Source organism: Micromesistius poutassou (assembly GCF_964030765.1).
Source record: "Micromesistius poutassou genome assembly, chromosome: 10".
NCBI lineage: Eukaryota > Metazoa > Chordata > Actinopteri > Gadiformes > Gadidae > Micromesistius > Micromesistius poutassou.
The window spans coordinates 368935-386029 of NC_140280.1; the positions used below are offsets into that span (position 1 = coordinate 368935).

The following is a 17095-nucleotide window of genomic DNA, read 5'->3' on the forward strand; positions in this document are numbered from 1 at the left end:
TGAGAGTGAGAGAGAGAGAGGTAGAGAAAGAGAGATAGATAGACAGATAGAGAGAAAGAGGTAGAGAGCGAGAGAGAGATAGATAGATAGATAGATAGATAGATAGATAGATAGATAGATAGAGAGAGAGAGAGAGAGAGAGAGAGAGAAAGATAGAGATAGAGAGAGAGGTAGAGAGAGAGAGAGAAAGAGAGAGAGAGAGAGAGAGAGTTCCTGATTTCCTGCGAGTCATACGAAGACTTCAGGAACACACACTTCACGGATTACAAAGGAAGGACTTTAAAGACGCTCCAGACGCTCACACTCTGCCACACCTGTTGGAGACACACAACAGTGTGTGGTCACAGCGGCAAAGTTCATCACCTGTTGAGATGAGAGAAGACCACAAACTCCCCATGAACAGACTCACCCCCTGGACTCACTCCTCACAATACACTATACTCACCCCCTGGACTCACTCCTCACACAATACACTATACTCACCCCCTGGACTCACTCCTCACACAGTACACTATACTCACCCCCTGGACTCACTCCTCACACAATACACTATACTCACCCCCTGGACTCACTCCTCACAATACACTATACTCACCCCCTGGACTCACTCCTCACAATACACTATACTCACCCCCTGGACTCACTCCTCACAATACACTATACTCACCCCCTGGACTCACTCCTCACAATACACTATACTCACCCCCTGGACTCACTCCTCACACAATACACTATACTCACCCCCTGGACTCACTCCTCACACAATACACTATACTCACCCCCTGGACTCACTCCTCACACAATACACTATACTCACCCCCTGGACTCACTCCTCACACAATACACTATACTCACCCCCTGGACTCACTCCTCACACAATACACTATACTCACCCCCTGGACTCACTCCTCACACAATACACTATACTCACCCCCTGGACTCACTCCTCACACAATACACTATACTCACCCCCTGGACTCACTCCTCACAATACACTATACTCACCCCCTGGACTCACTCCTCACACAATACACTATACTCACCCCCTGGACTCACTCCTCACACAATACACTATACTCACCCCCTGGACTCACTCCTCACAATACACTATACTCACCCCCTGGACTCACTCCTCACAATACACTATACTCACCCCCTGGACTCACTCCTCACACAATACACTATACTCACCCCCTGGACTCACTCCTCACACAGTACACTATACTCACCCCCTGGACTCACTCCTCACACAACACACTATACTCACCCCCTGGACTCACTCCTCACAATACACTATACTCACCCCCTGGACTCACTCCTCACAATACACTATACTCACCCCCTGAACTCACTCCTCACACAATACACTATACTCACCCCCTGGACTCACTCCTCACACAGTACACTATACTCACCCCCTGGACTCACTCCTCACAATACACTATACTCACCCCCTGGACTCACTCCTCACAATACACTATACTCACCCCCTGGACTCACTCCTCACACAATACACTATACTCACCCCCTGAACTCACTCCACACAATACACTATACTCACCCCCTGGACTCACTCCTCACAATACACTATACTCACCCCCTGGACTCACTCCTCACAATACACTATACTCACCCCCTGAACTCACTCCTCACACAATACACTATACTCACCCCCTGGACTCACTCCTCACACAATACACTATACTCACCCCCTGGACTCACTCCTCACAATACACTATACTCACCCCCTGGACTCACTCCTCACACAATACACTATACTCACCCCCTGGACTCACTCCTCACACAATACACTATACTCACCCCCTGGACTCACTCCTCACAATACACTATACTCACCCCCTGGACTCACTCCTCACAATACACTATACTCACCCCCTGGACTCACTCCTCACACAATACACTATACTCACCCCCTGGACTCACTCCTCACACAGTACACTATACTCACCCCCTGGACTCACTCCTCACACAACACACTATACTCACCCCCTGGACTCACTCCTCACAATACACTATACTCACCCCCTGGACTCACTCCTCACAATACACTATACTCACCCCCTGAACTCACTCCTCACACAATACACTATACTCACCCCCTGGACTCACTCCTCACACAGTACACTATACTCACCCCCTGGACTCACTCCTCACAATACACTATACTCACCCCCTGGACTCACTCCTCACAATACACTATACTCACCCCCTGGACTCACTCCTCACAATACACTATACTCACCCCCTGGACTCACTCCTCACAATACACTATACTCACCCCCTGGACTCACTCCTCACACAATACACTATACTCACCCCCTGAACTCACTCCACACAATACACTATACTCACCCCCTGAACTCACTCCTCACACAATACACTATACTCACCCCCTGGACTCACTCCTCACACAATACACTATACTCACCCCCTGGACTCACTCCTCACAATACACTATACTCACCCCCTGGACTCACTCCTCACAATACACTATACTCACCCCCTGGACTCACTCCTCACACAATACACTATACTCACCCCCTGAACTCACTCCACACAATACACTATACTCACCCCCTGGACTCACTCCTCACACAATACACTATACTCACCCCCTGGACTCACTCCTCACACAATACACTATACTCACCCCCTGGACTCACTCCTCACAATACACTATACTCACCCCCTGGACTCACTCCTCACACAGTACACTATACTCACCCCCTGGACTCACTCCTCACACAGTACACTATACTCACCCCCTGGACTCACTCCTCACAATACACTATACTCACCCCCTGGACTCACTCCTCACAATACACTATACTCACCCCCTGGACTCACTCCTCACAATACACTATACTCACCCCCTGGACTCACTCCTCACACAATACACTATACTCACCCCCTGGACTCACTCCTCACACAGTACACTATACTCACCCCCTGGACTCACTCCTCACAATACACTATACTCACCCCCTGGACTCACTCCTCACAATACACTATACTCACCCCCTGGACTCACTCCTCACACAATACACTATACTCACCCCCTGGACTCACTCCTCACAATACACTATACTCACCCCCTGGACTCACTCCTCACAATACACTATACTCACCCCCTGGACTCACTCCTCACACAACACACTATACTCACCCCCTGAACTCACTCCTCACACAATACACTATACTCACCCCCTGGACTCACTCCTCACAATACACTATACTCACCCCCTGGACTCACTCCTCACACAGTACACTATACTCACCCCCTGAACTCACTCCTCACAATACACTATACTCACCCCCTGGACTCACTCCTCACAATACACTATACTCACCCCCTGGACTCACTCCTCACACAATACACTATACTCACCCCCTGAACTCACTCCACACAATACACTATACTCACCCCCTGGACTCACTCCTCACAATACACTATACTCACCCCCTGGACTCACTCCTCACACAATACACTATACTCACCCCCTGAACTCACTCCTCACAATACACTATACTCACCCCCTGGACTCACTCCTCACACAGTACACTATACTCACCCCCTGGACTCACTCCTCACACAATACACTATTGCACTATTGCACACATCCTCCATTTTGTAAATACTGCGTACATTTCAGAATGTACAGAGAGAGAGAGAGAGAGAGAGAGAGAGAGAGAGAGAGAGAGAGAGACAGAGAATGTATGTGCATATGTGTGTATGCAGTGTGCGAGCAACAGGGGGGCTCTGATTGACACTTCACTTCTTCATTGAAAGCCTCAATTTTAAAGTTTTGGGGGTTCTGGGAGAATCTTTAAAAACGGGCAGAAGATGATTGTCATGAATTGGCTACAAGGATTCGGGTTGTCGTAGTACCTTCAGATAAAGACATGAAGAAGAGAAAAGAAGAAGAAAACAATGTTTACTGTGAATGACGACCACAGCCTACAGCGTCTCAACACAGATCACCCTCTGCGTTACTGTCTGCAGCGCCTCCTTGTGGCATTCCAACATCTAAATAATTACTTAGACAGATTCAGTCATTCGTTGCACACATGTACAAAAAGAAAACAAAGTTCATTATTAGATCATTCTGGATTCTAAAAAGCTAAATAGAGATAACTGGGGCCGCGCCCGTAGCTGGCTCTGCCGTCGCCGGTTCACAGACCTCATTGATTGTCTTAGAGCTAAAAATAAAACGGAAAGACACGGAAGCTAAATACAACTGCATGAAAAACCTGCAGTCAAGAACTTCTCCGAGATGAGTTATGATTAATGATTAACGATAAATTAAATTCAGACTTGTTACTTTGTGTCCGCTGTTGGGGAAATCTGGTGGAGCCTCCGTGAGCCAATCAAAACCAACGTCCCCCCCCCCCCAACAAAACTGCATTTCTCTCTGTGTCATGTTTGAAGTCAAGAACGTACCGGAAAACCCTGGGAATAGTAGACAGTAGAACGCAGCATGGAGGCCAGTGGAAATGACTGCTTCTATTTTATACCTTCAAGTCCAACAGACCAAATAGCAGAGTGGAAAACATCATCTCCACGTGTCATGTTCCCGTCAGTGGTGATAGGAGCTGGAGCCAATCAATACACGTCTTCTGCACATCCATTTGTCCCGGTAATGAATGCCATTGTAACCTTTCCCACCAAAAACAAAAGCAGATGTTATTGTTGTTTTGTTCAGTGAGGGGAAAACGCCTGTGCTGGTGAATGTGAAGCCCATTACGTTGTTTCCGGTATGATAACTTGTGGGTGCTTTGGTATTCAGTGTCTCCTGCTCCTACAGAAGCTTCTTAAGCCCTGTGTTTACATCTCAGCCCAGCCAGCTTCCTAATGACATTTCTCTTCCCTTCCAGAACGTCTTCAACGTCGAGTGGGTTTCAGATCTGAGCCGAGAGTGTTTCAAGTCGGTCTGACATTTGTTTCCTGCATCTAGACACAATGAGTGTGGAAGAATATTTATGAAGGGGGTTTAGTCATTTAAAAATGTGAACCACTCCATCACGCATGTCAGGGACGGTGATTGGTGGAGTCATGGATGAGCGAATGCTTCTCCTAGCGATGGTCTTCAATCTCCCTGAATGATCTCATTACATCCTCACACGCCCTGGTCCCTGTGAGAGGTGCTTCCCTCCATGTGTGTCATCATTTACGGGCAGAATGGGCTGATGGAATTCTCAAGACATTTTAGGATAAATTCTTCTATTTCATCATCTTCAGGGAAAATGTATGAAGCTAAAGCCCTTAAATACAATCCTTCACAACACCAGGGCTACATGCCTTGCCTTTGTGGCACTGTTTTTTTAATAAAGTGTTTTGCATTGAAAAGCTGCAGCATAACAAATAACTGAGTCCGTGAAAAGCCTTTGAAATTCTGTGAAGCTTCAATTCAAGGATTTCTGTGTGGCTAAAACAAAAGTTGTATTGGAATAACCCTTCAAAAAGCCAAACTGCAATATCACGCTGCGTGGAGGAAGTCTGTGTCTGTCGGATCCACTCTTGGTCTGAAGACTTTCAAATGGAATTGGACTGCAGCATTATAGCCATTCCAGAACATGCACTGTTCTGGATGACGGATCTCCATAAACGAAAGAAAAGCTATTATTAGTAAGTCTGTTATTAGTAAGTAACTTGGTCAACCTGTTCGTACCAGTGGGGGGTTACCATTAAGTTAATATTGATTGTGTCAGAAACCTTTTGAAAAGGATTTCTTATAGAATATATAGAATATAGAATATATGGCACAATCAGAATGGAGCTAAATCGCTGCAGTCCAACAGCTCTTGGTCAAACACCTTTGTATATATATATATATATATATATACCTTTGTATATTTCTATATGTATATATATATATATATGTACCTTTGTATATAGGCCACACTCGTATAAAGGCAGCGCGGCCGTGGCCTGGGTTTGAAGATGAGTGAGGTACGACACAAAGTAAAGTCTTGACTGAATCAAGCACTCATCTCTGAGGAGTTCTCAGCTGCTGATCTTTCTTGAAGATGTCTTCCTCGGTGAACTCTCAGCTGATGGTCGGACCGTCGTCTCTGTACAGTTTGTATTCAGACTCCCTTCTGAACGCACAACGAGGACTTTGGAATTAAATGACTCGTCTGAACCACCTCTACAGGTGTCTGCTTAAGTTAAAGTGTTGGAACAGACCCTCAACATTAGGTCTACAAAATGGGGGATGGAAAATAATTGATCCATCTAAATCAGAGATTGGTAGATTGGTACCTTGGTGGTCTTGAAGGAAATCTCCCAAGTAACGACGTGTCGTCTTCCGCCACATCGCTGGAGCGACCCGACGGGACCCAGAGGAGACCCTGAAACAGCTGCTCCCTCTCCCAGCTCCTCCCTCTCCCTCACTAACAGCACCGGCTCCAAGGGCGGGGAGGAGGGGCGAGAGACACGGTGGGAGGGTTAGGAGGAAGGGGAGAGAGCTACAGGTTACACAGGTTAGTGTTGGGCTGCTCCACATTAACATCGGGCCAGGAGGGCGGGGATCAGGCTGAGTGTAGCAGAGACAAGAGGAGCTTCAAGTCACTGCCGACATTCATTCAGCTCACTGTTTGACACACGCACACACACTCACTCACTGACTAATATACACACACACACACACACACACACACACACACACACACACACACACACACACACACACACACACACACACAGACAGACAGACAGACAGACAGACAGACAGACAGACAGACAGACAGACAGACACAGACACACACACACACAGACACACACACACAAAGGTACAAACAATTCAATCTTTTGTTCAATGGACTGTGGAACACTCTGGTAAAGCGACGCTGGTCCAACGCTGTTGTGCTCGTGGGAGAATAAGCGTCTCCATTAGTAGAGACAGTCCTGTACACCACAGGCTGACGTGAGGCCAGGACTGCGCTACAACACACAGGCTCACAGATTGGTTTGGGTAATGTTCAGCGTTCATCATGTTTTATGATTCACTGGATCCCTGCTCATCTCGTGAGCAGTACTTGTGCTTTTCATTGCCATGGATAATCTTACGATGGAGGGGATTTTAATATAGTTGCATAATGGCCTGTGTCTGGAAGACGCAGATCACAAGCCTCCCCATAACCACTGACCACGTTACACTGGGGACTGGATCGCACCATATGCACTCCTTTACAGATTGATCACATTGCGTAAGCCTAACAATATTCCCTCATGCAACAGCACGATAAAATATAAATAGTCATTTATAGGAATAGGTTTGACTCCAATGTAACCAAGACTGTAAATCATCAAAAGCAAAAGGAAATATGTTTACATATAAAAATGGATTAAGAATGAAAGAGATCCATTGAAATTAAACAGAGAACGGGACTGTTCAGAACGGAGAATAAGGATTCCTTGTAGGGAACTTGATTTAATGGTGCATGATCACGGGAAGTCACACAGGCAGCGTTTACCAAGCATCTACCAAGCCAAGATTTTTGGCTTCCCGTTTATTCTACTTATTGCTTGCCAACATAATAAAACAATTCAAATACTTTAATAATTATGCTCTATGTCGCCCTGCGTGGTCGGTGCGTGAACGGGTCTGAACGGGTGAAAGTTGAGCAGTAAAGGCTCTTTGAGTGGCCAATGGTTAGTTGCTCATAACACTAATTATGCGTCTGGTACTTTGATAGACCCAGTAGACTCATTGTAGCAGAACCATCGACACTAGTTCAGTCTACTAGCCGTGCCCTGGTACGTCAAAGTAGCAGACCTATAAGTAGTGTTACGAGGACACCCTTCTTTGTCCTACGATGACTCTCTGTGAAAAGGGTCTCTCCTGTATCCTCACTTAACACCATCTGCTATGAGAGCCTAAATGTACTGTGGGTAGAAACAGGCTTTAATTGATCTATAATCAGATCTTTGAATAGAGACATTAGGTGTATACTCTGAACCATTAGTGCTGCTAACGTAGGAGGGCTGGTCTGAGGGCGATGGAGCTGGAAATAGAAAACACTGCAGTTGGGCGGTGGGCAGAGTGTCAGAGCAGACCAGCAGAAGGGATACGCAGACATTGTATTGCTTGGGGAAATGTAAGAGATGTGGATCCTTAAAGCATTGGTTACATGCAGTGATGGAGTGAGTGTGTGTTTGTTTGTTTGTGTGTGATGCGTGTGTTTTAAGGTCACTGCTGAATGCAATATCTTGCAACAGTTTTTGATTGTGATTAGTTATTTCTTGGCACTTTTGGGTGGACTATTTGTGCTTTGAAACCATCAAACCATCACAACACTGCACAGCCAGCATTCTCAAAGCGCTCACACACTCCTCTCTCCATGGGGAACTAACTATTACTATTATACTATACAGCTATTCATTTAGGAAGGAGCTACCGGTTATATTCTTCTGTTACTATGACATGAGCCCAATATCCTGAAAGAATATATTGCAATTGCCGCATTCGCAAAGAGACAGAATGTCAAAACAGACCAGAATCTGCATCCAAATGAAAAGGTTATTGGGCGTCCGTCGCCACGGTGAGAGCCGCGTCCTCAGACCGACGTGAAGCAGGCCCAGCTATAATTACTCTGGTGTGTATTATGCAACTATTTATTAGTGAGGAGCTGGGTCCCTCTGACGCCAAGAAAACAATAAGAAGAAACATGAAGCATGGAGAGAGTGAGAGAGTGAGAGAGTGAGAGAGAGACAGCATACCGTGGGCCCTCACCACATGCCCTCCCAACACATACGCTGTTCATAAGCTGGCAGCGAGGAAGAGAGGCTTCAGTTAAAAATACTTCTTCTCTCTTAGAGCTCCAAGCTGTAAACAAAGCTCTCCTGCTCTTCCTCTAATTAGGAAGATAAGTCTTAGTGCCGGGCCGACCGGCCGACGGGCCGACGCTGTCTCGGAGCGGAGTGGAAGCAGCTCCTGCGTGCGGCCTCCATCTGGTCCCGGTACAAAGCGCAGGGATCAGACGCACCACGGCGAGGTGGCCTCCCGCCGTGACCCCCAGCCTGACCAGGGCGTCCTAATCGACCCTTATCAACGTCTCAGGCGTCTATCGACAGAGACAGCGATACGTATATCAAGGTTCTGCCTGCAAACAACTGAATGGATGACAAGTTTTATATTCTCAGTAGAAAAAACATCATTTTAAGTTAGTTTCGGCATTATAATGCACTTTGATAACACTTCTGGCGGTAAATGTGAATCTTATTCAGTCAGTGAATGTAGTTGATGTTTAGTTAATGCAATGATAGTCTGGTGGTGAGGACCAGAGATAGTCTGGTGGTGGTGGAGGACCAGAGATAGTCTGGTGGTGGTGGACCAGAGATAGTCTGGTGGTGGACCAGAGATAGTCTGGTGGTGGTGGACCAGAGATAGTCTGGTGGTGGTGGACCAGAGATAGTCTGGTGGTGGTGGTGGTGGACCAGAGATAGTCTGGTGGTGGTGAGGACCAGAGATAGTCTGGTGGTGGACCAGAGATAGTCTGGTGGTGGTGGTGGTGGACCAGAGATAGTCTGGTGGTGGTGGACCAGAGATAGTCTGGTGGTGGACCAGAGATAGTCTGGTGGTGGTGAGGACCAGAGATAGTCTGGTGGTGGTGGACCAGAGATAGTCTGGTGGTGGTGGTGGACCAGAGATAGTCTGGTGGTGGTGGTGGACCAGAGATAGTCTGGTGGAGGACCAGAGATAGTCTGGTGGTGGTGGTGGACCAGAGATAGTCTGGTGGTGGAGGACCAGAGATAGTCTGGTGGTGGTGGACCAGAGATAGTCTGGTGGTGGTGGACCAGAGATAGTCTGGTGGTGGAGGACCAGAGATAGTCTGGTGGTGGACCAGAGATAGTCTGGTGGTGGTGGACCAGAGATAGTCTGGTGGTGGACCAGAGATAGTCTGGTGGTGGTGGACCAGAGATAGTCTGGTGGTGGACCAGAGATAGTCTGGTGGTGGAGGACCAGAGATAGTCTGGTGGTGGTGGTGGACCAGAGATAGTCTGGTGGTGGAGGACCAGAGATAGTCTGGTGGTGGTGAGGACCAGAGATAGTCTGGTGGTGGACCAGAGATAGTCTGGTGGTGAGGACCAGAGATAGTCTGGTGGTGGTGGACCAGAGATAGTCTGGTGGTGGACCAGAGATAGTCTGGTGGTGGTGGTGGACCAGAGATAGTCTGGTGGTGGTGAGGACCAGAGATAGTCTGGTGGTGGTGGACCAGAGATAGTCTGGTGGTGAGGACCAGAGATAGTCTGGTGGTGGTGGACCAGAGATAGTCTGGTGGTGGACCAGAGATAGTCTGGTGGTGGTGGACCAGAGATAGTCTGGTGGTGGTGAGGACCAGAGATAGTCTGGTGGTGGACCAGAGATAGTCTGGTGGTGGACCAGAGATAGTCTGGTGGTGGACCAGAGATAGTCTGGTGGTGGTGAGGACCTCAAAGTGACCTCAGTCAGACAGGCTACCGGTCATCAGCCTTTTTGTTTTAAGCGTGCGCTCGGTGAATACAATAAATACATATATTAGCATCTTATCAAGAGAAAGAATTTAATTTAAACTGTGTTAATATATTGTGTTGTTGGAAGTATTTGTAAGCTATTGTTTATGTTATTCTATAAACTTCAGCTGCAACATAATCCTAACCTGCCGCTGTGTTCCCTGTTAGAGTTCTAGGACTCAGAGTTCTGTGAACAAGATCCATCCATCACTGGCTCACAGATGAACCGACTGGGAGGTCATCACCGCCAAGACCGTGGAGCAGCCTTTAAAGGTTGTATCAGCGATGTTAGGCCGAGACATCAACGATCGCAACCCTCTGATCTTTCCTCGCGATCCGCTAGCCGCCCGCCCCATCAGCAGGCCGTCAAAACAACGTCTCTGTAGGCAGCCTGCGCTCCGAGACCGCACACCAGAACCAACGCTACCACCAACCACTCCAAACCAACTTCTGTTCAGGGTTTAGCGTTCAGGATAGTTTTTACTGGACGCACGAAACACAGAAGGGAGGGGCGAGCTGGCTCTGTTTGTTTGGGATCTCGCCTCAAATAGCAACAGAAGAGACGTCTCCCAACATGGCTGATACCACCTTTAACACATGGAGCATGTGTATCTCATACCACCTTTAACACATGGAGCATGTGTATCTCATACCACCTTTAACACACGGAGCATGTGTATCCTCCAGCTGCCAGAGCTGGGTAAGCCCAGCCTGTAGCCCAGAGCTGGGTAAGCCCAGCCTGTAGCCCAGAGCTGGGTAAGCCCAGCCTGTAGCCCAGAGCTGGGTAAGCCCAGCCTGTAGCCCAGAGCTGGGTAAGCCCAGCCTGTAGCTCTGCGGACACAATTCAAGGGACCGTTTGCCCCAGAGACTCGTTCTTGCTCTCTCCACGTCATCATAGGGTTGGGAATGTCAGACCAGACAAAAAAACTCCCAAAAATAAAATGTTTTCCCATTTGTAGGAGTTTGTGCAGCCACATAAGTATAACTACAGGAAATCCGAGGACATTCCCTTTAATTTCCTCCTGCCTCTATGCTGCCATGTAAACAACTCTATGCAATATAAGCTTATGAAATATAGACCTCCTTCAGTTTATTCATGAACACATCAAATGCATATTTGATCTCCTTGTCTCCAACAGTTATCAGGTATCACCTTTTAGTAAACAGCCCGTCTGAAACAGATCAAATACACGCTGAACTTTACTACAGATGAAAGCCGTTTAGTGTGTGTGTGTTCGGTGTGAGACACACACAGAGAGGAAACGCCGAGCTCCGGGACAGGGCCGTCTAATTGGCTGCTAAGCAGCACGCCGCCGCTCTCTGGCGGGGCTGATTGGAGCGTCCAGAGTCACGTCCTCCGGTGTGACTGAAGCCGGGCGTCAGCGCGGCTCTCTGTAGCCCCCGGGTCGGCTCTGTGAGTCACTAAAGCACCTCCGTTTAGATGTTATATTATATATATATTATATATAACTATATAGTTATAGTGATGATGTTATATATTATATATATATTATATATAACTATATAGTTATAGTGATGATGTTATATATTATATATATATATATTATATATAACTATATAGTTATAATGATGTTGTTATATATTATATATATATTATATATAACTATATAGTTATAGTGATGATGTTATATATTATATATATATTATATATAACTATATAGTTATAGTGCTGATGTTATATATAATATATATATATTATTATATATATATTATTATATATAATATATATATATTATATATAACTATATAGTTATAGTGCTGATGTTATATATTATATATATATATATTATATAACTATATAGTTATAGTGCTGATGTTATATATTATATATATATATAATATATAACTATATAGTTATAGTGCTGAGAGAGAGAGAGGGAGAGAACATCAAAACAGAGATCTGTGTTCCATTTAAGTTACATTCAGAACTTCATTTAACGTTCTATTTAATATTAATCCAATAATATGCATGAATTAAATCAATGCAGATAGTTACAAGCAAATATTTGTCTGTAGGTACAGAATGTGAACTGATGAGCTCAGAATGGTCTCAGGACGCTGTCCCCCGCCACAGCCTCCACCACCAGGGCACCACCACCACCACCATCACCACCACCAGCACCACCTCCACCACCACCATCACCACCACAGAGCACCTCCACCACCAGGGCACCACCACCACCACCATCACCACCTCCACCACCAGGGCTGGAGGTGGAGCACCACCACAGAGCACCACCAGAGCACCACCACCACCACGACCTCCATCACCACCACCACCAGCACCACCTCCACCACCACCACCAGCACCACCACCACCACCAACAACATGACCACCACCACTAACACCACAAACACACACACACACACACACACACACACACACACACAGACCCAGGCTGTTCAGTGGGTGCTCCTCCAGGTGAAGGCCAGCTGAAGCTGTGTAGCAGAGGACCGCTGGTATTCAGCGTCCGCTGGTATTCAGTGTCTGCTGGTATTCAGCGTCCGCTGGTATTCAGTGTCTGCTGGTATTCAGTGTCCGCTGGTATTCAGTGTCCGCTGGTATTCAGTGTCTGCTGGTATTCAGTGTCCGCTGGTATTCAGTGTCCGCTGGTATTCAGTGTCCTCTGGTATTCAGTGTCCGCTGGTATTCAGTGTCCGCTGGTATTCAGTGTCCGCTGGTATTCAGGTGTCCGCTGGTATTCAGTGTCCGCTGGTATTCAGCGTCCGCTGGTATTCAGTGAGGATTTATGGAACCAGGCGCAGTCCTAAGTAAACGTCAAAGCTGAAAAGCAAGAGACCATGGCTCATTACTCCGGCTAAGCTAAATGTGGATGGAAGGGTATGTGTCATAGAGAGAGAGAGAGAGAGAGAGAGAGAGAGAGAGAGATGGAGAGAGAGAGAGAGAGAGATGGAGGAGAGAGAGAGAGAGAGAGAGAGAGAGAGAGAGAGATGGAGGAAGAGAGAGAGCGAGAGAGAGAGAGAGAAAGAGAGAGAGAGAGAGAGATGGAGGGAGAGAGAGAGAGAGAGAGAGAGAGAGAGAGAGATGGAGGGAGAGAGAGATGGAGGGAGAGAGCGAGCGAGAGAGATGGAGAGAGAGAGAGTTCCAAAAACGAGATTATATTTTTCAAGTTTTACAACTTTTAACCCTAACTCTCTCTCTCACTTTCTCTCTCGTCAAGCATTCTGTCAAAAGAAGGAAAGCCGAGGAGGAGTGTGTGTGTGTGTGTGTGTGTGTGTGTGTGTGTGTGTGTGTGTGTGTGTGTGTACATGATTGGCTCACTCTCTGCATTTACGATGAGTCGGCCAAAATGTCGGCCTGTCAGTCAGCCGCTCAGCAGCGTTGGAGGTTCCCGGGCTGAGCGCCACCGCTCCGCGGAGTGGGTATATGTGATATGTGCTCTAATGGTTGAGACTCGAGCTGTGTGCTTGAGACCTCAAAGTGTGTGAGACAGAGCGCTACAACACACACGGTTCACAACGGCCCGGGGCCTCAGAACAGGAAGGGGGACGACGGTGATGCTGTCAATGTTCCGCCTTCTTCAGCGCGTCGCCGTGGTGAGCGTTAGTCCGTCGCTGCGTCATTAGTCAACCGTTAGCATTACATTAGTCAACCGTTAACTAAACTGCATCTCAGCGAGTTGTGAACGGGGCTGGAGACGCCCACCGCGCCCGGACCAACGCCAGCACTCACTCACAGCCCGCTGAGTTAGATCAGCTTTAGTTAGTGAGCAGATGATTCAGGTGAGAGAATAACGCTGCACAAGTTTAATGATGGAGAGAGGAGAGGGGGAGAGAGAGAGAGAGAGAGGGGGGGGGAGAGAAAGAGAGAGAGAGAGAGGGATGATAAAGTGAGAGAGAGAGAGAGGGACGATAAAGTGTGAGAGAGAGAGAGAGAGAGAGAGAGAGAGAGAGAGAGCCTGCTAGATGCTTGCAGAGTGCAGGTGGTTCTCTCTCCATGGGGCTGTGTGTTTAATGAGCAGAGACCCGGTCTGCATCCTGTGACACGCCTTATAAAGCGCCCACATTAGCCCCCCCCACATCTGTAGAACGCATCATAAAGGACCGGCTGCAGCCCTTCCTCCCACTTTATATAGGAGCCCACCTAAGCTTCATTTGATTCTATTCTATTTTTTTCCTAGTGAGGGGATGATTTAAAAGGAATATTTTCAACATAAGTGGTGTTTTATTCTAACGTATAAGATGCATCATACCTGTCCAATGGCTAATCGTCAAAATACAACTCATAAAATAAAATAACAGCCTGTCCTGGGCCTATAGATCATTATATTAGAATGACAGGACGTACTGTCTCTCTCTCCCGCTCTCTGTTTCTCCCCTCTCCAGTTGCAGGACAAATTGGGGACCATAGCGACCAAACCCAAACCAAGAGGGAGGGGTGAGAGGGAGGGGGGGAGGGGGGGGAGAGGGAGGGGGGGTGAGGGAGGGGGGAGGAGGGGGGGAGAGGCAGACGTTTGCTGGAGCGTCTTGGGGATGCAGGCGTTCTTCATTGTCTCCGTTGTCGCAATTCCACTGCGGACAAAGAACGCATGTGACAGCGGAAGGTGGCTGCAGATATTAAAGAAACTGTTTGGCCGCTCATAGTGAACTAATGTCACGAGACACAGAGGACACAGCAGAGCACTGAGCCCGGCCCACACACACACACACACACGCCTTTACGCTTTCCTCTGTGTGGGTGTGTGTGGGTGTAGCTGTGATGTGTGCTTCTATAATAACCAGCTGTGGGAATCCAAAGTGAAAGTGTCTCTCTCTCTCTCTCTCTGTCTCTCTCTCTATATATATACTGTGTGTGTGTGTGTGTGTGTGTGTGTGTGTGTGTGTGTGGTATGTGTGTGTGTGTGTGTGTGTGTGTGTGTGTGTGGTCCCTTGTTAAAGATACTCAGCAATAGAGGAACACTAACTGGTATATTCTGGTTGCTGGGGACAAGGCGATGGACCAGAAGGCTTTAAACATGAGACCTGTGAACCTTTAGCGTCGACGGACGAGGGCCCGCGCCACAACGTAGGGAGAGCAGCGAAGGAGAGACGGAGAGAGGAGAGATCAGAGTGAACACAGTCTGCTGGTGAAACCAATGACAACATGTTCTTACAGGACTGGCTGTGTGCATGAAGCACTTTCCATCGTCATGGATATTGATGTCGATGATAATACAACGATAATTGTGTATTAAAGACGTAAAGACGAACATCTTGTGGGTGTTATTTTCCTGCTGTATCAGAAGGGGAGGGCGAGTTGTACAGTAGCCATACTGTATGTTTTAGCTTATGGTTTGAGTGCTGTAGAACAGTTATTATTTGGTTCAAATTAGTGTGTGTGTAGTGATGTTTTATTCATGAGTTGCCAACGTATTTCACGATGATTATCTCTGGTATTACGGCAAGTGATTGGATCAGCTTTCAGCCAATCAGAACAGTAATCCACTACCAAGGAGACGCAGAGTGATGTACACAAGGAATAAATGTGGCAAATGGTAAACGGTCCTCATTTATAAAGCACTTTTATCCAAAGCGCTTTACAGTGTTGACTGACATTCACACATTCACACCCCGACGGCGAGTCGACCACGCAGGGCGACGGCCAGCGGGTCAGGAGCAGTCAGGGTGAGGCGTCTCGCTCAGGGACACCTCCACACTCCTCTAGGAGGAGCAGTCAGGGGGAGGGCGTCTCTCTCAGGGACACCTCCACACTCCTCTAGGAGGAGCAGTCAGGGTGAGGGCGTCCTCTCTCAGGGACACCTCCACACTCCCTCTAGGAGGAGCAGTCAGGGTGAGGCGTCTCTCTCAGGGACACCTCCACACTCCTCTAGGAGGAGCAGTCAGGGTGAGGCGTCTCTCTCAGGGACACCTCCACACTCCTCTAGGAGGAGCAGTCAGGGTGAGGCGTCTCTCTCAGGGACACCTCCACACTCCTCTAGGAGGAGCAGTCAGGGGGAGGCGTCTCTCTCAGGGACACCTCCACACTCCTCTAGGAGGAGCAGTCAGGGTGAGGCGTCTCTCTCAGGGACACCTCCACACTCCTCTAGGAGGAGCAGTCAGGGGGAGGCGTCTCTCCTCAGGGACACCTCCACACTTCCTCTAGGAGGAGCAGTCAGGGTGAGGCGTCTCTCTCAGGGACACCTCCACACTCCTCTAGGAGGAGCAGTCAGGGTGAGGCGTCTCTCTCAGGGACACCTCCACACTCCTCTAGGAGGAGCAGTCAGGGTGAGGCGTCTCTCTCAGGGACACCTCCACACTCCTCTAGGAGGAGCAGTCAGGGGGAGGCGTCTCTCTCAGGGACACCTCCACACTCCTCTAGGAGGAGCAGTCAGGGTGAGGCGTCTCTCTCAGGGACACCTCCACACTCCGCTAGGAGGAGGAGCCGGGGATCAAACCAGCAACCTTGCGGTTACCAGCCGACCCGCTCCACCTCCTGAGCCCCACGCCGCCCCCGGCAAATGAAAAGTTCATTTACCAAACCAACCAGCAGAGGCGACGCGTGTCAGGACACGTTAGCTGATGAAGGAGGAACCAATTCAACTAAAATCAGTTGCAAAA

The 17095-nt window shown here is 48.0% G+C and overlaps 1 protein-coding gene across 1 annotated transcript in view; it reads right to left on the reverse strand.

Annotated features, from left to right (window-relative positions):
- Positions 1–298: 298 nt before the first annotated feature.
- grxcr2 (glutaredoxin and cysteine rich domain containing 2) overlaps positions 299–17095 on the reverse strand; it is a gene marked incomplete at both ends in the record, with an annotated part of 23482 nt that continues 6685 nt past the window's right edge. Inside the window, one exon of the mRNA XM_084473606.1 lies at positions 299–314. Within this exon, the coding sequence (XP_084329732.1) occupies positions 299–314 (16 nt within the window). The remainder of the gene's footprint in view (positions 315–17095) is intronic.